The sequence below is a fragment of the Numida meleagris genome, chromosome 1 (assembly GCF_002078875.1).
Source record: "Numida meleagris isolate 19003 breed g44 Domestic line chromosome 1, NumMel1.0, whole genome shotgun sequence".
NCBI lineage: Eukaryota > Metazoa > Chordata > Aves > Galliformes > Numididae > Numida > Numida meleagris.
Window position 1 is genome coordinate 154196111 of NC_034409.1, and position 23037 is coordinate 154219147.

A 23037-nucleotide genomic window follows, 5' to 3' on the forward strand; every position below is an offset into this window, starting at 1 on the left:
ATGCTGTAATCCCACCACCCCTATTCTGAAAGACTTATTTGGAGATTTTATAAAGAAAGGTTAGTTTCAGGAAATAGACGGCGTACTGGATCTGTAACTGATTCTGCACTCGGATTGTAGAACCATATTATGGTAACTCAAATCAGTTCTGAAACGTAGACATTTATAGCAGCTTGCCCACCTCCTTGCCCAACCTCTTTCCACTGTTCCCCAGTGCCCCCCACCCAAACGATGCTGCAAGCTGTACTGAAACATTGAACAACTGAGGCATGGAAGACAAGTCTTTATTCTGTTTCACTACTCAATTTACAGCTATTCATGTTATAAGACTCTCGTTAAAAACTATTTAATGTAAACAAAGACCGTTTTGTGCAACATGTGCCAACCAATGCATTAAGTACCACTGCAGAAACAATGGTCAAGTGATTTCCATGATAATTTGTCCAGTAGGTTTCTTCTACAAAACAATTATACAAAGAAGATATGCAAGTTTCCATAAAATAATTCCAATCGAACTGAAGTCTGAAATAGGACAGAAGGTAAAACTTTATTGGGGGCGAAGGAGCGTCTTTAATTATTTCACAAGCACAACCAGGAATGGTTGCATCTTTCCCTGGCATTTGAGGTGAGCACCTTAGTGATTGCTTTTATTTCTGTGTTTGTTTTAATCTGTAGTTACTTTCAAACCTCTGGTCACAGAACGTAGCACTACAAAGAATCACAAGTTTTAATTAAAAGAAAACAAGTCTCAATCATACATACTATACAGAACGGTCATCCATAAGTGGATTATGCTATGGACAGCCCTGCTTCTCACCTATACTGACGTATACTATTATTTTTAGTAATCAGACTTAGAAAAATAAATCCTTTGCACATTCCAGAAATCTACAATTCACCATTTCCACTCATTATTCTTAAAAGTTATCATTAGAAACAGAAAAGACACAAGATAATAAATATATTTTAAATTGACAATAAGTTGTCTTGCCTTTGAGCTTCAAACCTTATCATCTGAGGCTCATTTTGAATGCCCTATTAAATATACTAACTTCCCAGCTGTCCAAGTTAATTCTTTATTAAAAAAATAATCAGTAATAATAATTCAGTGCAGTTCACCTTTTAACAGGGCACTGGTTCAAGTTTCTCAAGCAGTTTGCTCAGGACACTAGGTTCAGTTATTGCTAGGTACGCAGTACAGAAATTGTGATTTTTTTTCTTTCTTTTTTTTTTTTTTTACTTCTATAACAATCTAATGTGTGCCATGTTCACTGGTTAGGAACCAGTTTTATTGATAGAAGTTTCCCTTTTAAGTGTATTTTTTTCAGAAACTCTTCATGGTAAAATCACTGAAAGTTTTTCAGGAATTGTTCCATTCATGCAATGGCTGCACAGAAGTCCCAATTCTAATACACTGCTTTGTAACGCTATGCAATTCTGTTCATATTCATACTGAATTTTTTTTTAAATGTTTTCAGTTCCCTTAAAATTTAGACGTGACCGACTATTTCGGGCTTAGTGTGCCAATAGCTGTGCATTTGTCACTTTGATACAGGCCTTTCTGTGGGCTGTTGCTCAGAACTGGAAGCAGTGTTTCCATCCAGCATCCTGGGACTGGTTATCCTTGCTACAAGAAGAAAGAAACACTACTTCAGCCGGAGCAACCACAAAGGTTTACTCCAGAGCTCTACAAAGGCAGAAATTTCAGTATTTTCCTTACAGTATTTCTCTTTTATTCTTCTTTTTAGACAGCAGGGCTGGAAGAATGCCGTAATTAAAAAGAAATTATTTTGAAAATAACCTTTTGAACAAATACAATCAAATTTAAGCAAATCTCATTTGATAAGGCAAAAGGAGCTCTCGGCTTCCAGACTTCCTCATCCCATTACTGTTGTTCAGTGGTGACTTTTTTCCCCTGAAAGTATTGTGAGATTTTTTTAAAACTAATACTTTTCGCAGAAATTGGCAAACAGAAAGTACATTTCAAAATACTTATCAAAATATTTTGGTCATTTCTGCAGCGGACATCGTAGGATTGGGAAATAAATGTAAGGGGGAAGTAAAACTGTAGTCATTTACTGCAGTACAAGAAAGTATCATTCCCTTAATGACATCTTAAGACCATTTCATCTTTCTGCACCTTTGTTCCTTTGAAAGGATGCTGGGAGCATCAGTTTGGACACAAGAGTTTGTACTAGACATTAGTTGTGTCTGGTGATCATCTTCAACATCAGTAGCAATGCAGTACTAAAGTAACAACACAGTCATTTAATTGTGAAGTAACCAGTAGTACATCTTAGTTAAGCATTTGGTTCAGGTAACTGACGGATACACGCTTTTAAGAGTAAGAGTTGTTTGATTAAAAGGAAGAGATTCTGTCTTCCTATAAAGGAATTTCTGCCACCTGTCCTTTTCCTTGATTTCTGTCAAACCAAGAGAAAACCTGTTCAAAAAATTGAAAGGATTCTTTCGACACAAATTAAGATTTTTAACTATGGAAAAAAAGGTACATCATTTCCACAAGGATAATGGACTTTTCATGCAGCTGTTCACAAGGAAAACTTGTGAAGGACAAGTGTGGCATTAAAATCAAAGCATGCATTTTTAAGAGTTTGCAATCTATGGTAAAACATACACATATTCCTAATGAAAGTCACAGATGAGTTCAATTTCTTTTTAGATTGAGACTGAGATCCCCTTCCTATTTCCCTAGCCCTTCTCCCATCACATCTCCATTTCACCTCTGATTGCTTTCTTGGTACCAACATTCCTCTAGCCATACAATGAATCTGCTAAGGAAAAAAGAATCAAGATTAATACCATTTTGTCTCTCTCCCGAAGAAAAATTTCCCTCGCACCTGTAGGAGTTTTGTTATAAGATGTTTTTGCATATTTTGCAGCTTCCTCATGAAGCTGAAGTTATACCCAAACTTTGAAAAGAAAAAGCCTCCTCAGAGGGGGAACAGGTAGGGAAAAAACTCAATGATTTCTTTGTACGGAGTTTAGCTTCCTTAATTTTCAAAACAGTCACTTAATAATACCAATAAGTTTTGTTAACAAGTCCTAAACAATCACATTTGTTAAAAATTCCCCAAATATTAACCCATTTATTATGTTTGCATCAGGAAAAGCAAAATAGTTTGTATAACCCAGGCAACTGAGATCATATATATATATAAATATTTATTGGATAACACAATTCAAGCTCTCCATCAGAACTACATACCACTCGTGTGAAATCCCTGAATTGGATTTTCATTTTTATGTTTCCAGGTAGAAATGTTGCAACTTGCATTCTGACAAAACACTGTATGGTGTGTTTTCACTTTATGGAAACAGGATTGCTTGTCTGGAGATTTTGCTCCCAGCAATTGATGGTCCTTGTGGTTTAAAACAGAACACTCCTAATGTTTATAAGGAAAAAGCTTATTTTAAAACCATTTTCACAAAAAAAAAAAAAATCCCCAAAAGAATCAAGATCCAAACTTAATATCTGAAAATGTAAAGCTACAATTAGTACCTTAGCCTCCCACCTTTCCCCTTCTGAGAAGGAAAGATTGTTCTCTCTGGACAAATCTTTGAGATATACTGTCAGCAAGAACCTCTTTAGACCACACGCTGTGAATGAGCCAGACTGAATTATTTCAGCCAGTGATTGCCATGTGCTTTGTTTCTTTCCATTCTCTGCGGGTTCTCTGGTGTGAGATTTGAATCGAGCACTTAATGCCATCACGCTTAAATTCTAATCCAGAGTACGAAGTTGGGCTTAATCAGGATCAAGAAATGGAAAGGTAAGCCATGGAAGAAGCTAGTTGGATGACACCACTGACTCTGTGCAACAGGTTTGATAGAAGACAATTGATTTTGAAGGATATATTCACACACATTTTATACCCAACAGGATGATTGAGATAAGACCTCAGAGTTAGTGTGTATTTTTTTATAAGCTGGCTTAAAGAGAGCCATCTGTTCTTCCTGTATGGGCACAGTTATTCTAGTCTTAACTGACCAGAGTCTAAAATTTGATGTAATTGATCAGTGAGACTCCATCAGTCCACTCTCTACCATGGCAAAGCAGCAGCTATTAGCACATCAGATATGGGCAAAATAGACTCAAGAATTTTTATAATTACTGGTCACTACTGTCTCCCCTTCCTCCAAAGACCATAAATCATGCTGAGTAGTAGACCATAGACTAAATTTATAAGACCACAGTTACTAAGTATGAGTAGATGACCTTTGCTCTATCCTGCAAAGAAACCAGCCTTGTTTCCCAGTCTCTGGAAGAAGAACTTCCCACTGATCACAAGATTAAAAGCTTTAGAGCATTGCTAGACTTTTTTTTTTTTTTAAATTAGAAAGGTAGGCCATCACATGGCTTGTAAGGCACACAAGTCTTAAAAACTTGGGAATGGAAGAAAAAACGCAGCAAGAACAGAAACAAGAGTAAAGGAGACTACAATGCATCATAAGCCACTAGCAGCCTCACAGCCAACATTTGTGTGCATATCTCAGTTTCCTCTGAAACTTCTTCTGACTTGGACATACAATACATTAACTTTATTGCCAGCTTACAATATTTGTCCTACTTGTTTTCAACATAATTCTTGAAATGATGCAATATTAACATGCTGGGGCTTTTGCTGTTGTTTGTTTGGGTGTTTTTGTTTTGTTTGTTTTTTTACACTTAATTCCCTGAGACTCTCTCCTTGACGCAACCAAGTATAGAATGAATGCATTACATGTGAAGGCTATCACTTCTGTATGATAAGTGAACTCCTACCTTTGTTTTAGGAAGTTGAGATTTAGTCTGAAGTGTGTTAGTGTTCACATCATTTTCTTTGCAACTGTTTTCAGCTCCCGCAGTATCCATTATGCTGCTTCCACACGTCTGAGTATTATAGCCACTGTCCACCTGAAATCAAGAAGCAGAGTTTTAAAATTGCACTCCAATTTACTACCAATAAACCCCTCACTTTTTATAACTGATGTAATTTGCATCTGGTTAACACAACTTAATCCATGCTATGTTCATTCAGTGTGGAAAAAATATGCAAGTGAATGGAAGATGTTCTGAACATTATATTGAGCTCAGTTTTATAGAGAAGTTTTTTTTTTTTTTTTTTACCTGAATACTACTGTTGTCGCACGGAATTGCACTACTTTCTGCAAGAGGTGACATACACATGCGAGAGTTTTCAATACTGAAAGTAATCCCTGTCATAAAGCTGGTCATTGGTGCATTGCTACTGCCAATTGTTTCTTTTATCCAAGTGTTCTCCTCCGACACTTCAGCTGCATCAGCCATATCTACAGTATTATTTTCCTTCAAGCCTTCTATATCCTGATAGGATGACAGCCTTTGCTGACAAGCTTCCGAATGATCTGGTGTAATAGACACGGTTGCTACGACGAGATGTGTACCAGGTGCAAAGGCATCACCATCTTGCTGACAGAAGTTTATTCCATTATCCATTTCTGAGAACCGTGCTTCTGCTGGAGAAGCGTTTTCCTTGTCCTCATCCTCCTCGTGATTTTCAACAGCAAATGGTATTCTGATGACAGAAGTTTGATACTGGGCAGTTCCTCTACATCCTCCAAGCCTCATAGGAGAACAATTTTTAATGGGAGAACAGCCATCTATATAAGGACTTCTTGTACTCGCAGGTGTCATTCTATTTGAGACAGAAGGAATGTCTGGAGAACAAAACGTAAGTTTTCTTTGGTCTGTCAACAGGAAAACAAAACCAACATTATTCCATCAGATGGACTTACAAGTCATAGTCCTCAAGGCCTTATAGTCCTTACAATAACAAGTATTTCACAGAGCACCGCCTCCTTGCTCCAATGCCTTCTAAAACAATACAATTGTTATGGTAAAGGCAACTTTTTAATCCAAGTTTTATCACCATATTTTTTTCCTAATATACATTTTGCAAGGGGAACTATGCCATCAGCTGACACCTTGCATTTTCAAACAGTGATGCTCTATTCTGTTGGCAGTATTGTGGGTGCAGGCTGCTTCTGTGGCTTTTTTTCAGAATTAATGAATATAAATGCACACGTTCTATAGGCATGTAAAATAAATTTGACTAGCAATAAAACTGTCAAGAAAAAAAAAATCAAACAAATGGCAAAACACCAATGCAATCCCTATATAACACTGTACTGAAATATTACAAGGCTCAAAGTAAAATGCATAAACATGGCCTAAGTCTTTCCAAGCAATGGATGGGGATATTGATAAACTCGAAAGGTGGGCCCATGTGAACCTAGTGAGCTTCAACAAAGCAAACTGCAAGGTTTTGCACTTGGGTCAGGGTAATCCCATGTGTACAGACTGGGAGAAGAACTCCTTGAGAGTTGCCCTATGGCAGGGGGGCAGAGGGTGGTTGGAACTTGATGATCCTTGAGGTCCCTTCCAACCCAAGCCATTCTATGATTCTATGATTTTCTAAACCAACAACACCAATAGCTGTTGTTTCTTCACTAAAAAAATAACTTTAAATAATCTTGACTGTCACATAACTTGAAAACTGAAACTAAACATTCTTTGTGCAATTAAAATGCTTCAGGTTGGGCCAAATCAGAACTGTGACTTGACTTAGTTCAGGTTTAAACTCCCTCTTTCCATTAAATTAATCCCTTACATTTTGTTCATTAGGTCTCTATACCTTTTTCTAAATAATTTTCTTTAAGGAAATCCATCTGCTTGCAAAAATCAATTGTTTCACACAATTTCACTGTAAGTGTGCCATACAGAAGGAGACTGCTGGTGTGCAAAGCTGTGTGCCTTTCTGACTCTGAACAGAAACGAATTCCAGTAAGAGCAGAGCTGCTTTAATAATCAAATCATGTAAATCAAGAAAGAATAATACAAGAAAACCATACCTGACAGTGGTGTATGTCTTATGTGAAAAGCAATTGGTGAAAAAGTAGGAGAACCATTACGTGCAGGAGAACCTTCTGGAAATGAGGGACTGGTAATACTTCCCAGACTGTAAGTCCTCGCTCCTCCCTGAATAGGGCTGGATGAAAACTGACCCTTCAATAGCAAAAAAGCATATCTTTATAATGTAAACGTTGGCTAATATGCATAACAAGTCTCTAACTTAGAAACTTATGGCAGTACTGAGGATATCTTCTAAGAAGACAATTTCTATCTATCACTAGCTTAACTTAGATACTCCAGTTGCAACTTTTCACTTTATGCCAAATAAACTGTCACATCACATCAGCTAAGATAGTTCAGAAATACAGTGGATATTACTAATGAGAAGCCCAAACAGTGCTTACTTAATTCTTTGCATAGTCAATTGCATCTCACTTGTACCATGCCAGATGAAAGCTGACCACTATTGATATTTAACTGAATCAATTTGAATTACTTAACTCTCAAGCAAATAAAATTTTCCTCAAGAAGAGAAAAAAAAAGACAGACCTTGCTTAAGAGTGTGGTGCAGAAAAGAACCACCTATCAACATAACTCTGTTGTAGGAAAGCTTTACCATTATACTGACTTCTTTTGAGCCATACTCTTGTTAGGATTATTTTTTTCCCCATGACTTCAGCCCCCAAAGAGATGAAGCAACACCACCTAAAACAGCTTAGCTGTGCTATGGTTACCTCAGCGTACGATTTGCCTCACTTAAATTAAGAATCAGACATTATGTTTTGTGTTCTAATACTTATCTGAATTCACTGGTCAACAGAGAGGGGAAAAGAGCATATCTAGTACTGCATTCAGAGATCTATTTATGTGACAAGTTATTTCTTCCACCACAAATGTTTATGAGGTATAAGGGATATAATTATATCCCTGTTCATGTCAGCTAATATTTTAGACAGTTCATTGATTTAAATAAGTATTTTTCCCATGTAAATGTATTTTACGAACAAGCAGTTCAGTAGGTTTTTATGTACCAAATTCTACTTAATTTTCATAGCAAAAGGAAGTTAAAACATAATCCCTTCTATAGAGAATAGCAGCACTGCGCCATATTTTTTATATAATTGAAAATTAGTTGCATTCTCTCAAAACTTTTGTTCATACAAATTGTTCTGGAAATGTAATTCAAAAACATTGGCCTAATACCTACTCTCCTATAAAGTGGTTGTAGCTTACTAAAGAAATATGATTGTCTTAAGTTTGTCAGAAAATAGAATTGGTACAGCTTGCTGTAAAGAGCTTGTGCCAGCGAAGTCACCTCCCATCTCTCCCCCATCAGGGCTACTTACTGAACTAGATGTTTCCAGGGGGCTTCTGCATCGAACTGGAGATATATCTATTGAGCAAAGCACTCCAAGTGGCTGACTGCTGCATGGATTACGCAGAGAAGGAGACAAGCATTCAGATATGTTTCCATTTTCTTCCAAAAACAGCTTTCTTCTGAGTGACGAAGAGCTCAGATTTTCCTGAGACTGATCTGCAAATTCATCAGTTCTAAAATATTCACCTAGAAACAAAGGGGGAGCAGTTGTTTCCAATAGGAATGCAAGAAAAACCTTCCACTGTGGAGGCACACATTGCAAAAGTAAAACATTTGATTCAGTTTACCAATACAGCAAGAAATTAAATCTAGGGACCTGTTCCAAATGAACATTTGTTACCATTACAACAAATCCACTCTCTACCATAGTTCCATTTCTGACTATCATCTTTAACATTTTAACTTGGAAAAATGGGTTATTATACTGTATAGGAAAGACAGGACACTTTTTCAAGTCTCTCATGTGCTTTGATAGTCACAGACTTAAACCAATGTTAAAGCAGTTAATAGTTTACAGTAGAAGATCACATCAACAAAAACTCATTCAAGTATCTTGCTCTATTCTAATTGCTTTTTTTCTTGTACGAGAAGCTCTCATGAATTCATAATCTACTCATTGATGGAAGCATTTGTTAAGATCTAACACTAAAGTACTTTGTATGGTTCAGTTAAATAAGTTTGTAACACAGTCTCACAAATAATTTAACTGGCACAATCAGGGCTGTGAACTTCAATGCTGGGATAGAAGCATGCAGCCAGACACTTCTGAACTGCCTATTCACATACACAAACTGTAAGAACAGCCCTTTCCTGCCTGAGAATCCAACAGCAATTCCTTGAGATAACAGCTATAATCAGACTGTTAATTTTGGACTAGTCTCCCTCCCTTCTCAGGGATCATGGCATTCTTGCCACCACCTAACTGCTAGTCACCACCATGGATTTATTAAAAGCCATAGAATTACAGCATAGATTTGCTCAAGGCCAGGCTAGGCTAGGCGCCTCACTGACAGCAATCTGTGAGTAAATTAGCTCTGCAAAGATAAGTAACCCCCTACCCGAAGGGGAAAAAAAAGCCTTCTGCTTAGTAACTTCCCTGTATTTGATTTTTTACTGCATTTCCAATTGTCCTCCATATCCCTCCACTTTCACCTTGATACCTACACTCCAATCACGTGAACTTCCTTAGGCATCCCATGCAGCAGCTGGCTATTTTTAAAACCACTTAACACTCACTTAAAATTCTCATTCATATGTTAGGCAAAAACAAGACAAAAACACGTCTTCTATTTAGACATCCATAATTTAGAAACTGTAACACATACATACCTAGTATTTTCTCTAAATTAAAATCCACTGGCAAAGACAGTACTGTCTGACAAGCAGCTGCAATGAATAAACCCAACACAATTAGCTTACAGTGACCTCTCAGTAAAACTGAAGGAACAAAAATTTGCTTTTAAATTGCATTGTGATTGAGCTATTTAGAAGTTACAGTTGCAATAAGGAAAACTGTTAATTAAGGCTGGGATTCTGCTTTGGCGCTGCTATACATAGCATATTCAGGCCCAGAGATAAAATAGAGGGTTGCAGCATAGAGGCCTCCAGAGAGAGATTCTTAACTGAAAAAAGAACTCTGATGAAAGACAGGATTGAAAATGAACTGGGAGAAAGATCAAAATACCCTGGAGAAAAAACTACTTATCTAAAATGAAAGAGCAGAAATCTTAAGACATCTTTTATACTATTTATTTGGCAGAGAGAATAACCAAGATTCTGTTACTCAAAACAATTCAACACATTAAAGGATTCTCTGATCTGTAATCTCTCCATAAACCCAAAGCTTCTATTCATTTATCTTTAATTCAGAATATAGTGCATATATATATATATGTAGACTTGGGAAAAAATGCATTCTACTGAGGATTTTGCTTTTTACTCACCATTGCTTTTCCCAGGCAAAGTTAGCTGTCTTCCAATTGGAGATATGTTATTTAGATCTATGGCTGTAAAACAGGTAAGAAATTTAAGCATAAATTGCATACAGCTTTAGCACATAGCAGCATGAAGTTAGTGTACTTGATACAGAGGCAGCTGTGTAGTTAGTGTAGTTGTACTAAGGTTTGGGAGATATTAAAAAGGAACACTAAAGAAAAGTTGGAATTATAGCTGATTAACAGAATTCTAGCACCTTTCTGGAAGCTTTGTGAGGTAGCATCAACCTTGCCCAAAACTTTGTCCACTCCTCTACCTTGGATAGGCTGTTTTCACGCAAATACATCAGCAGAAAATCATGTAGTCTGGACTTGAAGACAAAAAATAAACAATCTACCACTCCATCCATTGTATACAGCCAAGGAACATTCCATCATTTTGTTTCTCCACTCACTCTCCTAGGTTTAGGATTGTGCCCTATGTCCCTTACTCAGTAATGGATTATTCGAAAACTGACAATTAAAATACAGTATCCACAAGTTGCATCGCCTTGACAAAACACCCTAACAGTTTATCCTTTTTCAAAACTTGCAAAAAAATATACTAAGAATTTTCTATCTTCATAGCCAACCCTTGCCCAGCTTCTAATTTGTTCACTCTGCATTCTGTTGGTTATGTATAAAACCTTAGAACATTGATATTGAACCCTAATAATGGCATATGTTAAATAAGCTTAGCAAAACCTACAACGCTACATACCCTGCCAGTGAGATAGCAGAGCACTAAGAAGACAACAGGAATTAACATACGAAATAAAGCTAGAAAGAAATGGAACTCTGTTCCCATATATTCATACTGATGGGAAAGCAGTCAAAATAGGAGAGATGCAGATATTGAAAAAAAAGAATGAAATAGAAGAGCCAGCTATTATCAATATTGGCTCAGCAATGTTGCGTCTGAATGAAGCTGGCCGAAGAAAGGTTAGGACAGAAAAAAGAATAAAGAACAGGATCCAAAAAAACAAATAGGGAAAAAAAATATATATAAGATCCTGGATTAATAAATGATATTCAAACGAAGAAAGCACTTGGAGAGAACTGCTAGAAGTCCATCAGTTGTGCCATCTCTTAGCAGTGCTTCTTGAAATTTAAATTCAGGTTGGACAAAAAAATAGAGTGCTGAATAATTTTTCCAGATGTTGGATAATTTTGAGTGGGCAGATGAAAGCTACTTACATTTTGTTGAATTAAATTGAGAAACTTGCTTGCCTTCGTGTTCAGTCCAAGGAGAAGGAACTATGAGTCTCTTTGTGAAAAACTAGATTAGAAAACACATACTAACATTTTTAAGAATTAAGAACTCCCAACTTATATTTAGATCAGTATTCTGAATAAGAAAAAAATAAGGCATATCTTCTACTACTCACAAACCTGTGTTTATGAATTTTAACCCTGCCTTCCCAAAAACCTGCAAGACAGTTTTCTATCTAAAATTTCATTATCTCAGGTCCACAAAGGTTAAAGAAGAACAGCGATTTGAAAGACCCTCATGTACTGTGAGGCACATACAGCCTCAGCTCTTTCACGTCTGCGGAATGAAAACTGTATGGAAGTTTCATTAAATACTAATTACTCATCCAAAAGCGTGAATGATCTCCATGGTACTTACTGCACACTATCACGCTTGCAGAGTAGTTGAGCATAATTCTTCTCAAATTTCAGTTTGAAAAATCTTTGGACTTTAATAACTAAACTATTTTGCAGAAGTACTGCATTAACAACAGAAAAAGTGGACGACCAAGGCTTTTAGGCAATATTTTAAATGTGCTTGGATAAACCAGCTAGCAGTGAAATATGTGCGAGCGCTGGCCCTTAAGGTTTGTTTTTTTCTAGGTTTTTTTTCAAACTGGAAACCATACCTGCTATCACAGCTACACCGTAGAACGCTCAGACCTTAAGGACATGAGCACTGCTATACAGCTTCAAGAAACACATGGCAAGTTCTGTTCTCACAGCAGAAGCTAGACTTAAAACAAGAAAACTCAGCTTGAAAGATGCAGCCAGCCACTCGAGGTACGAATGTTATCCATCAGAGACATGGCTGCAGGCTGTTCTTATGCCTTACAATGAATCCTTTTAAAATGCAGGTTTAATGCAATAGAGTATCTTAGACATAAGCCAACTACATGGCATCTTTACAGAATCATAAAACAGACGGAAAAAGTCACCAAGCTTCTGCCACGCTGTTGTTTTTTTTGTTTGTTTTTTAAATGCAATAAAGGAATTATAAACTACCCAACATTAACAATTACTGGAGGGGAAAGAAAAGACCCACAAAAACAACCATGCCACTCAACCATTATTTTACCCTCAAGTTAAAATCGTTTCTAAGAGTTATCTTACAGCTACATTCTCCTTAGCCAAACAACACCGAAGATACTAAATCTGCCATTTTGACCTCCAGGCATGTAAAAGAAGACAGAAAACAAAAGAGCATTCCAACTATACTGCCACAAGGGATTAGGATGCAAAAATTACTCTCTTACCACTCAGTAAAACACTGTAGGCCTCTGGATTTTGAAGTTCTATAATCAACATGAATTTTTTTTTTTTTTTTTTAAGGGCATACAGCTAAAACAAACCAACATTTTTTAAGTACAGAAAGCTTCCTTACCTCCTCAATGGCTTTTTGCCTCCTCTCTTCTGTCTCCTTATCAATTCTAAGAAAGGAACAACAACAAAAAAAACCAACAATTAAATTACCAAAAATCACAATTGGAAAAAAAAAAAAAAGTGAAGTCCAAACATGTTTGCATTCTGTTACAGACTTCTTAGAAAAACATGATAAATAAAATTTAACCATCTTAAGATACTTTTACTGTTACAAGCAATGAACTCATACTATAAACTTAGAAATAGACAAGCATTTTTCGCCCCATCTGGAGTACTGCGTCCAGGCCTGGGGCCCCCAGCACATGAAAGACGTGGAGCTCTTGGAATAGGTCCAGAGGAGGGCAACCAAGATGATCAGAGGGCTGGAACACCTCTCCTATGAGGAAAGGTTGAGGGAACTGGGCTTGTTTGTCTTGGAGAAGGGAAGGCTCCAGGGAGACCTCATTGTGGCCTTCCAATACTTGAAGGGAGCGTATAAACAGGAAGGAGTATGACTATTTACGAGGGTGGATATCGATAGGACAAGGGGGAATGGTTTTAAACTGAGACAGGATATTAGGAGGAAGTTTTTCACACAGAGGGTGGTGACGCACTGGAACAGGTTGCCCAAGGAGGTTGTGGATAACCCATCCCTGGAGGCATTCAAGGCCAGGCTGGATGTGGCTCTGGGCAGCCTGGTCTAGTGGTTGGCGACCTTGCGCTCAGCAGGGGGGTTGAAACTCTATGATCTTTGAGGTCCTTTTCAACCCAGGCCATTTTATGATTCTATGATATGATTTTTCAGTTACTTCAATGTATTTGAAAAACGTGTAAAATTCCTAAGTACAGATTCAATGCCCTATTTACTTCTGGCACTAGCAAGCTTTTTATAAAAAAAAAAAGTCAATTATGATTGATTTTCAAAAATAATCCGTCTAATTATGTTGAACTTTTCAGACGAATACATTTTACTGTTAAAGTTACCATGAAATTAGGCTTACAAAATCAGAAGGATTTGTAAGCTGTTTGCATTCTCAAATTCCTGAGACATTCTACTTCCCCAGCAGTTTCCCGTTTTGAATAGCTCTACTGCCATATTTTCTTCAGCTCAGGAATAAGACATTGTATTTCAGTTTGAATCAATTAACACATTCCCTTGAACACCTCTTGCAAAAAAATAACAATTAAATAAAAGTAAAGAAGTCCTAATTACAAAATAACTTTTCTTTTTTAAGAAATTGCATTTACTTCAACCATCTCCAAGTGATGTGTCGTGTTCTACATTTCTACTTCCTTTAATGGTCACATTCAAATCTTACGCTCAGGGTTTGGTTTTTTTTTTAATAAGCTTCAAAAAGATCACAATGAACATTCATAATCTTAGGAAGATTAATCACATAATGCTTTCATGCATAATTAGTATCCCTGAGTACATCACTTCAGAAATCAGTCATTGATAACAGACATTATTTGTCACACAAACACATACAGGTGTACCTATACATAGAATTTCTCATAGCCCTCTTTGATGAGAATCAGACTTTGAACAGATCTGCAATACTTTGAAATGCTATCTTCAGTTATGTTTGCCTAGATAATGCTAAAGACACTATGAATGACAGTTCGATGAAGACACTTGCCCCAAATTCTAGTATCATACTAAAAGAACATGCATACAATCACTGTTTCTTTATGCATAGCGTATCACGATTAGTAAGCATCTCTACAAGCCAGATTCCAAAGGAGAAACAGTGAAACTGGGAAAAACAGCTCCTGCTAGAGGTGCTGCCTAGTGCAGCAGATGGGATGGATTTTCTTTAAGGCATAACTCCAAACAAATAAAATGAAAATTCCATTATGTATTTAGCAGGAACAATACTGAGCCAGTCTTGCACACAACTTCAAGCAACAGAGCCCTTGCAACAACGACACACAGCACACAAAAGAGTTTTCTCTAAGTAATATTTGAAATATAATAACTTATCATCCAGGTTAGGAACATTTGATTTTTACCAGTAGAAATCAAAAAGAAAGGTCCTGTACAGGACTACATCACATTCATAAAATACAGCTATGTCAATTACTGCTATACTTCCTACTTTTCTTTGACAGAAGAAGGTGCTTCTAATCATGTTATAAACAATGCAGTAGGCATACAGCATAGATGGCCAGTTCACGAAAACAGTAATACTGCATAAATTTAAGTCTAAAATTTAATCTCTTCACAAAGCACTCTGAAGCTTTCACACTGCTGCAACCCCATGTTTCCATTACGTAATGGAGAATTAGCAGTTGAAAATACTCCCCAAATTCCTTATGCTTGTGATTATTTGCAACGGTTCACAAGCATTATTAAAATCAAGTGTACAGTCTGTGCAACATTATGCACAGGCTTCCAAAAGTCAATTCTTTCATCTGGCAGATTCAATGCCAAGAGTTGTATTTGTGATACTCTTTAGTTTCCATAAGGCAGTATTTATGCGATGTACCTTAAAAATGAGTCGCCATCCAGTTTTTATACACTTAGACCTCTATGCATTCAATCACGTACACAGAAATAATGTCCTCTGTACTACACTGAAATCAGCAGACATGGCCACGGCAAATCTAGGCAGACTGAAAAACATCACAACAGGCGCGAAGCAATGGGACAGACTGAAAGGATCACTGAGACAACACGTGTTTCTGTCTGTTGGCCACAGCACTAATCATCACTTGAACTGTCACCTAAGCCACATCAGTGTCAAATACCATCCCTCAATAAGATCCATGACTACTAGCAAGCCTGTTTTCTTTAGTCATTTGTTGTCCTCATAGAAAGTCTCAAAGAAAGGAAAGTTGAGATAAAGATCCCCAAATTACTTTAAGATACTAGAAGTGTTCTCCTCAAAGAGAGCAAGATTACTGGTCTTTTCTCCTTCACGTTAATTCCAATCTGTACCTTTCAAATAGCACTGCCTTCATCAGCTCTATCCTTCTGCAGGCATCCCAAAGACATTTATACTCCATAGGTCCCAGTACTGTACACTCCAAGAATATAAATTGTGTTGTGATAAGAAGCAGGAGAGATAGCCAGACAACAGTTATTGGCAAGGCATTTTTCTTGTTTCTGCTGACTGCTGTATCTGGCTGTCTTCCAAATGGCAATCAGAGAGGATCTGCAGTTCTTAACATGAAAAAACAGCAACCTAGAGCTGGCCTCATCTAAATATTATACCCCCATCAGGAACAAGAAAATGAATGTTGAAAAATTTGAATGAAAGGTCTTCAATGATGTGAGAAATATCACTAAAGCAAATGAACAGTATTGTGCTATTCAAGCTAAATTAACTGCATAAAAACAGATGTTAAGTTACCTAGCGTGACTCAAATACATTGCTTGGCGTCGGATATCTTCTGAGTCAATTTCCACAGGATTTATTAGAGCAAGCTGATCAATAGACCATCTAAATTTTCCTGGTGTCTAAAAAAAAAAAGAAGTGGACATATTAATACTTGCTGGTCTAAAAATATATTTTTTTAAAAGCAACTAAATCAGGCTTTTTTATCTTGATGGTGGAATTAAAATTATTTATGAGATAGTATTAAGTGAAAGACTACTGCTAACAGTTACAAACTGAGGTGTCACTCTATTCCTCCTCCATTTCTGAGGACAGGCCTACTAAGGATCTGAAACATGGGATAGTTTAGCTGCTTCTCGATGGCCACAATGTGACTCCCTGAAAACACTTCAATCATGATCCAAGCCAGGATATCAAAATAATATAGCAACCTTCCTTTTACTTCACCTTTCCAAGGAGACACAGGACAGCCTACAGGCAGCCCACAAAGTCTCATTTTGGGGCATCATCAGGTATAGTTAGCAAAATCCAGTTCAGGAATAAAGCAGTCTCATTCATTTATGTAACGCTTTAGTACAAAATACTGAGCAAGTATCACTTAGAAAAATGATCTACCAAAACACCGTCTCTTTAGTTTCATTATCGAGAAAGTGGGAAGACCAAATTACAGCGTCAGCATTAAAAGAAGCAGACTGTGGTAATCAGAAGAACCACAAAACACCCCAAGTTCTTTGAGTTTACATATACCCTAAGGTACACTAAATCAAATACACTGTTACGTGTTTTGAAGCGTTAGCACTACATACAACGGAAGATTAGATCTTACAGATGAAGACTTTGTTGATTTGAAGACGGAAGGACTGGAGACAATCTGCTCCTGAAGGGTGTAGTAATCATTGGGACTTTCAAAAGGATTCAGGACTGTGACTCGCCCGGGAGTTTCGGGGCTGATCTGCATTTGGGCTTCTTCTGTATCGCCCATACCAGTGAGCTGTGCCTGGGAAAGAGAAAGAGAGGGAAATGAGAGGGAAGGAAGTTATCATGCTGATCGCTGTCAGGGTCATCCTAGGGACTTCAGAAGGAGATGACCAATCGCTTAGACGAGCCAAACAATTCCTAACGACAAAGCAAACCTTGGCTTGGAAGAGGGAGAAGCTGATAAAAGAGGCTGGTAAGAGAAAAACTTCAAAAAGAGAGCCAAAGGAAGCGAGATACTGAAAACGCGATTACAGAAACCAGCGGCGAGGAAGCCAAAGGCGCTCCTGCTTGCAGCTCGCGTACCGAACGGCGGCAGTGCCGGGCCTCAGAGACGAGAGGCTGCCACCAGCACCGGGGGACGCGGGGGGTGCCCCGCAGCGAGGCGGCCCCGCGTTCCTGACAGGCCAAGGAGCGGGCACAGCGAGGAGCAGGACCGGAGCCGCACGCTCACGGGACAGCCGCGCCAAAGGCTGACCCTCGCTCCTTGGGCCCGACCAGCCCCGCTCGAGGCCCCGCTACCTGCACCGGCCCCACACTAGCGCTGCACCGCCGCAGCCGAGCCGCTCGCACGTACCCAACTCCAATCAAAACTGCCCGCCTCCGCCGCGCCGGGCGGCTCTTTAACTACCCCCGCCCCCTCCCAGACACTGCCCAATCAACGCGCGCCGCCGCCGCCGCCGGACCAATCATAGGCTCCCCTCCACTCACGAACGGGCCAATCGACCGGAGAGCCGCTGCACAAATTCGAACGAAAGCCCGCCCCCTGCTTTCCTGCTGCTGAGCGAGTGGGTTCCGTTTCGGGTGTCACGTGATGCAGGGGTACGCGCGGGGAGGTGGGAGCGTCCGAATAACGCGGGGTCTGAAGGGGGGGGAAATGTCTCCTTCCGCTTCCGGGTGGGCGGTCGCCATGGCGAGTAATGCCGCCAGCCTCAACGCTGTGCGGGAGACCATGGAGGGTATGCGCTTGGGGCGGGCGTCTGCCCTTTACCTTCTCTGCACGGGGTGGGTGGGGTTGGGGATGCGGCTTTCTCTCTCTTTCCGTTGTGCCTATATGCTTGGGTCTCCTGAGGCTTCTCGGTTTCGTTTTGTGTGCTGCTAAGCGTTTAATTAGGGATTACCGTTTGTTGTTTGTAGATACGTGCATTTGGTGTTCTTCACTTGTTATCTGAAATTAGCAGTGCGAGTTACGTTACGTGGCCCAGGCTGGGAAGTTGGCGGAGGGGACCAACTTGTGCCTGAGCTGGCCTTAACTTCAGGCTGTGTGTCTGCGGGCTGTCCCTGTCTGCAGCACGGCATAAATCACAGGAAAATACAGACAGCACCGCTGTGCCTCTTTGCTCGTCTGTGAGCTAAGTGCCTATTGCTAAGACCTCGGTTTAGTCTGCATCTCTCTTCCTTAGGAAGCGTGGTAGTGAAGCATCATAGAATCATTTGATTTGGAAGGGACCCCTAAAGGTCATCCAGTCCAACTTCCCTACAATGAACGCGGACACTTACAGCCACATCAGGTTGCCTCAGAGCCCCCGTCTTAAGCGTATTCTTAATCCAGTCTGCTTATGGAGCTTCTTTAGTATTGTTGTATTTATGTGGAAGGCAGTGGGTTTTTTTACATAGTATCTGACTTTTCTATGTGAATTCCATGGGATCAAGTGGATATGTTAGGCCTTTAGTGCCTTGGCCTTTGTAAATGCGACTCTGAGACTCTGCTACAATAACTGTTTGGTATACTAGCATAGGCTTTTTCCAGAGCTGTCAAGTGAGCAGCAGTCACTATGTTGACTTCATGTGGTAAGACTGACCTACTTCTCTTTCCCTAATTTGAGCCAGTAATATAAATTAAGTCTTTATTGCTTGAAGCTTCGCTTCAGAGTGGTGATTACTGTAGCACAAACAAAATAGTGACAAGGTCTAGTGTTGTGTATATAATGAAAACTGTCAGGGTACCAGAGTAATGGGGCCTTCCAAGGGAGGTTTGGAAGGGAAGCGGGAGATTTGTTTCAACACAAAACTGACTAATCGCCTTCAGCAGAAAGTTTCATACTGACATGTGGTTGTGTCATTCTTTCTTCACAACAAACACAGTTCAGATACTATTAATTATTGTTAGCCTGCTGTTAATGCTAGACATAAAGCTAGGCATAGCTATAGGAGAGCTGGAGCACCTCTCCTATGAGGAAAGGTTGAGGGAACTGGGCTTGTTTAGCTTGGAGGAGAGAAGGCTCTGGGGAGGCCTCATTGTGGCCTTTCAGTACTTGAAGGGAGCGTATAAACAGGAAGGGGAACGATAGTGATAGGACAAGGGGGAATGGTTTTAAACTGAGACAGGGGAGGTTTAGGTTAGATATTAGGAGGAAGTTTTTCACTCAGAGGGTGGTCATGCACTGGAACAGGTTGCCCAAGGAGGTTGTGGATGCCCCGTCCCTGGAGGCATTCAAGGCCAGGTTGGATGTGGCTCTGGGCAGCCTGGTCTAGTGGTTGGCAATGCTGCACACAGCAGGGGGGTTGAAACTGGATGATCTTTGAGGTCCTTTTCAGCCCAGGCCATTCTACGATTCTATGAAAGGGCTATAAAATTCCTGAAAACAACTGTCAAAGCTTCTAGTCCATTTAAGTAGGACTTCCAGTATTTAGAGTTCAAAAGCAGATATCCTTATAGCTGATCTTTCAGATAATCAGCAAGCATTTTAATAACTGATTTTTTTACTCGCTGTTAAGTTTTCTGCATCAGAAGAGCATTATATTTAAGTCATTCAGAACCTGTAGCTTCTGGCTTATACACTGGAAAACTGAACATGAATACCGTTGAGGTTCCATGACTGCCACCTCCACACTCTACTGTAGAAATTCAATTTTCATGAATAACTTTTCTGGTCGCTGTTGGGACTAATTTGCTTTTTTTTTTTTTCTTGCAGTTCTGTTTGAGATTTCAAGAATATTAAACACTGGCTTGGATATGGAGACCTTGTCTATTTGTGTGCGGCTTTGTGAACAGGGTATCAACCCAGAAGCATTATCTTCTGTTATTAAAGAACTGCGTAAGGCTACAGAAGCTCTAAAGGTAATGTTGTTGCATAAAAAGTACACACTTTTAAAACATCAATTCCATGTTCAGTTTGCTAAACTTCAATTTGTAAGTTTTCCTTTAAAATAAAAAATACAGATTTCTCTTCTGGATGCTTTCAGTCACCATTTACCCCCTTATCTGCATCATGTCCTGACTGGATTGCTGCTTTCTTCTTCAGCCCATATGAGCTCCTTATACGACCTCAGACCTCATAGTATGCAGCAGAATTTGTAAACAAGTTCATGAAGCTGTTGTTGCTAATGTAGTCTCCACACATTGCTGTAACCTCATTAGCCTGCACTTCAAATCTCTCCAAAGACAAATTACAGGATTTCATGGTGTATGTGTAATCTATATGGCTTTTTGTAATTCAGCATTTAACTGTTTGGTTAATAGAGAAGATAGCTATAGTTTAAAAAATAAAAATTTTAAAAAAAAAATCCTCACCTGCCTTTTAAAGGATATTGATGCTTTACTGTCTACCTAAACATCATGGTTCCTTTTCCACTGTATCCTATGTTGTTTATGTATCTGTTTTGGAAGACTATGTTCTGATTCTTACAAAACTCAGCTTTCAGATTTTGACGAGATGGATGCTGTTCAGGGCTTTTTTTTTTTGTATTTTTCAATGTTTTTTATTATTTCTAACTCTTCTATATTTGTGCATATTTTGTTTGTATACATGTCTAATTGTGTGTATATATGTTTAATTGTGCATATACATGATTGAGGGATGTTCTATTTCTTCCCCTATGCTTTTGTTGTCTTATCACTTGCGTTGCTTTCATTTCCCTTTTTATCTCATAACTGGCTTCAAATATGCAACCTAAATCATGTCTGCTTTTGATGACTTAATGTATTTTTCTCTTTCTAGGCTGCTGAAAATATGACAAGCTGACATGGTAGAAGCCTTCTTCATGAGAAGAATTCAAAGTTGTAGGGTTAATAAAGGATTTAACGATTGGCCCCTACTCAGAAATAATATGAAATTATATCTGAAGGTTTCAGAATATTTCTGTAAGTCATCTTGAAAAAGACAGTGTATACAACAGCTTCAGAAAGTTTTGTTTTCTTAAATAGACCCATCAGTAATCTTACCACACTTGAATACTTGGTTATCTTTATGAACCAGGAGTGAATTTAGTGCAATTGCTCTTCTTCAGCATCCAGGATTTTTAAAGAATGTCAGACTGAAGGCTTGCTGAAATTGCTAGTATGTAATAGTGAATGTCGTTATCAAGAATATAGCTTGTTAATGTATCCTTTAGAAGTGCTAATGTGTTCTGTTTATTCCTATTGTATTGCTGTAAAAATACATGGATGCTTTTATCTGTGGGAAAAATAGGAATGAGGCCCCTTTTGACTTGATTTTAATTAGCGTACAGATGATGACTTAAATGACTTAAGTCGCATACTGAAAATAAGAAATAAAGCACTTTTGATTATCAAGATAATGACTTGTTCTTTTAATTCTGTTGGAGAAAGTGTTTTTATCTTGTATTAGAAAGGAACTTCGATATATGCAGAGATATGTTATGTAGATTTCAAATTCATGTGGAATATCAAGTGCTGTTTGTTTACTTATGTTCTGAACACTCAACCTGAAAATATTAAGCATATATTGTTACTTCCCAATCAAAGCATCTACAAGAAGGGGCAGATTTAATTGTGAGTGTTAAACAGTCATTTGGTGTAGGAGTGTCTTCTCATTCAGCACTAAGAGTCTCCACTGATGCCAAAACAAATCTTTTAAGTATATGCGGTAAACTGTTGAGCATATTATCATCCCGTGAAATTCCTTGCATCCAGGAATTATGCTTCTTCATAGGAAGAAAATTTTCTTGGGTGTTTGTCCTCTGCTGCTGCTTCAGCTTTTCCAGTTTTTTGTTAGAATGGTTTCATGGTGTGTGTAGCGATGTTAATAGAACCTGAAGCAATCTCTGTGGTTGATAGAGGAAGAACATGTAGAAATGAACCTTGAATCCTTATTTGTGCAGACAAAAAAAATTCCTTTGAGGCTACATCACACATGCTCTGTCTGGGTTACAGTTTTACAGAAAGTGATCAAACAGGCTTAATCTCTTACCATTATTTCCAACTACTCTGGCCAAGAAATCACTCCAGGAAGATGTAAAAAATTCCAGATAACCAAGCAGGGAGAGATGTATGTAAGTAGTATCGTTTATCTCACTCATGCACTTGTTTAAAATCCTTTGTAAATCTGTGTTAAAACTTTTGAATACTGGGTGTAATGTTTTTAAAAGTATTAAGGCATCCGTAGTATGAAAAGATTGACAATGAAATATATCTTAGAAAATGTGAAAAATCAGCAACACTTGAAAACCTTAGATCACTTAAACAAAGAAGCAGTTGGTTATTTCACTTTTAGTTAGACTCAGTGCTACATGTCAAAACTAGAAAAGTGTTCTTGCAGTGTTGACAGGTCATCTTCATTTCTTCATTTGTTTCTGAAGAGAACCAAAGAACTAAAATTTATCAACAAATGTACCCCAAATAATTCTGAAATGCAGTTAGAGTACATGCTCATGCTAGTGTGTTTTTTTTTTTTTGTTCAGTTACCAGATCTTTAGGCAGTATAGTAATTCTAATGGCTTCCCTTGCCACCCCTCTTTATCACTTTACCACTGGAAATACACAAATGTGTTTTTAACTTCTGTTACATTTATTGTGGTTTCAGTGTTGGTTTTATGTCCCTGAAATTCTTAAAACCAACTTGCAAATGCAATATGAGAACAAGATTTGTGGAGTTCTGTCTAGTTAAGTTGTGCCTGCTATTT

At 38.4% G+C, this 23037-nt stretch overlaps 2 protein-coding genes across 6 annotated transcripts; one reads left to right on the forward strand and one right to left on the reverse strand.

Moving 5' to 3' along the window:
* BORA (bora, aurora kinase A activator) lies at positions 245 to 17847 on the reverse strand. 5 transcript variants are annotated; one of them, XM_021417530.1, is made up of 13 exons: positions 17750 to 17847; positions 17024 to 17194; positions 16213 to 16319; positions 12879 to 12924; positions 11441 to 11522; positions 10214 to 10276; positions 9600 to 9656; positions 8239 to 8456; positions 6892 to 7045; positions 5129 to 5727; positions 4784 to 4915; positions 3227 to 3380; positions 245 to 1627 (listed from the first exon to the last, which is right to left on the reverse strand). In XM_021417530.1, the coding sequence occupies exons 2-13, from the start codon at positions 17177 to 17179 to the stop codon at positions 1542 to 1544; spliced, it is 1854 nt and encodes a 617-aa protein (XP_021273205.1). In that variant the 5' UTR covers positions 17180 to 17194; positions 17750 to 17847; the 3' UTR covers positions 245 to 1541. The 5 variants fall into 5 exon arrangements, with proteins under 5 accessions (XP_021273205.1, XP_021273224.1, XP_021273214.1 ...); XM_021417549.1 differs by having other exon boundaries at positions 245 to 2789; positions 3227 to 3404; positions 17750 to 17846; XM_021417539.1 differs by having other exon boundaries at positions 245 to 2792; positions 3227 to 3404; positions 17750 to 17846.
* Positions 17996 to 21693, forward strand: MZT1 (mitotic spindle organizing protein 1). The gene is made up of 3 exons (XM_021417562.1): positions 17996 to 18131; positions 20088 to 20233; positions 21114 to 21693. The coding sequence occupies exons 1-3, from the start codon at positions 18050 to 18052 to the stop codon at positions 21135 to 21137; spliced, it is 252 nt and encodes an 83-aa protein (XP_021273237.1). The 5' UTR covers positions 17996 to 18049; the 3' UTR covers positions 21138 to 21693.

Excerpts from the sequence above, each read along its gene's own strand:
- BORA (XM_021417520.1), bottom strand. The coding sequence starts at position 17,179 with ATGGGCGATACAGAAGAAGCCCAAATGCAGATCAGCCCCGAAACTCCC. Across the intron at positions 3,405-4,783 it reads CTCAACTTCCTAAAACAAAG|GAGTGTTCTGTTTTAAACCA; the intron begins GTAGGAGTTCAC and ends TATAAACATTAG. Across the intron at positions 1,628-3,226 it reads TCAGGGATTTCACACGAGTG|CAAGGATAACCAGTCCCAGG; the intron begins GTATGTAGTTCT and ends TTCTTCTTGTAG.
- MZT1 (XM_021417562.1), top strand. The coding sequence starts at position 18,050 with ATGTCTCCTTCCGCTTCCGGGTGGGCGGTCGCCATGGCGAGTAATGCC. Across the intron at positions 18,132-20,087 it reads TGTGCGGGAGACCATGGAGG|TTCTGTTTGAGATTTCAAGA; the intron begins GTATGCGCTTGG and ends TTTTTCTTGCAG. Across the intron at positions 20,234-21,113 it reads AGGCTACAGAAGCTCTAAAG|GCTGCTGAAAATATGACAAG; the intron begins GTAATGTTGTTG and ends TTCTCTTTCTAG.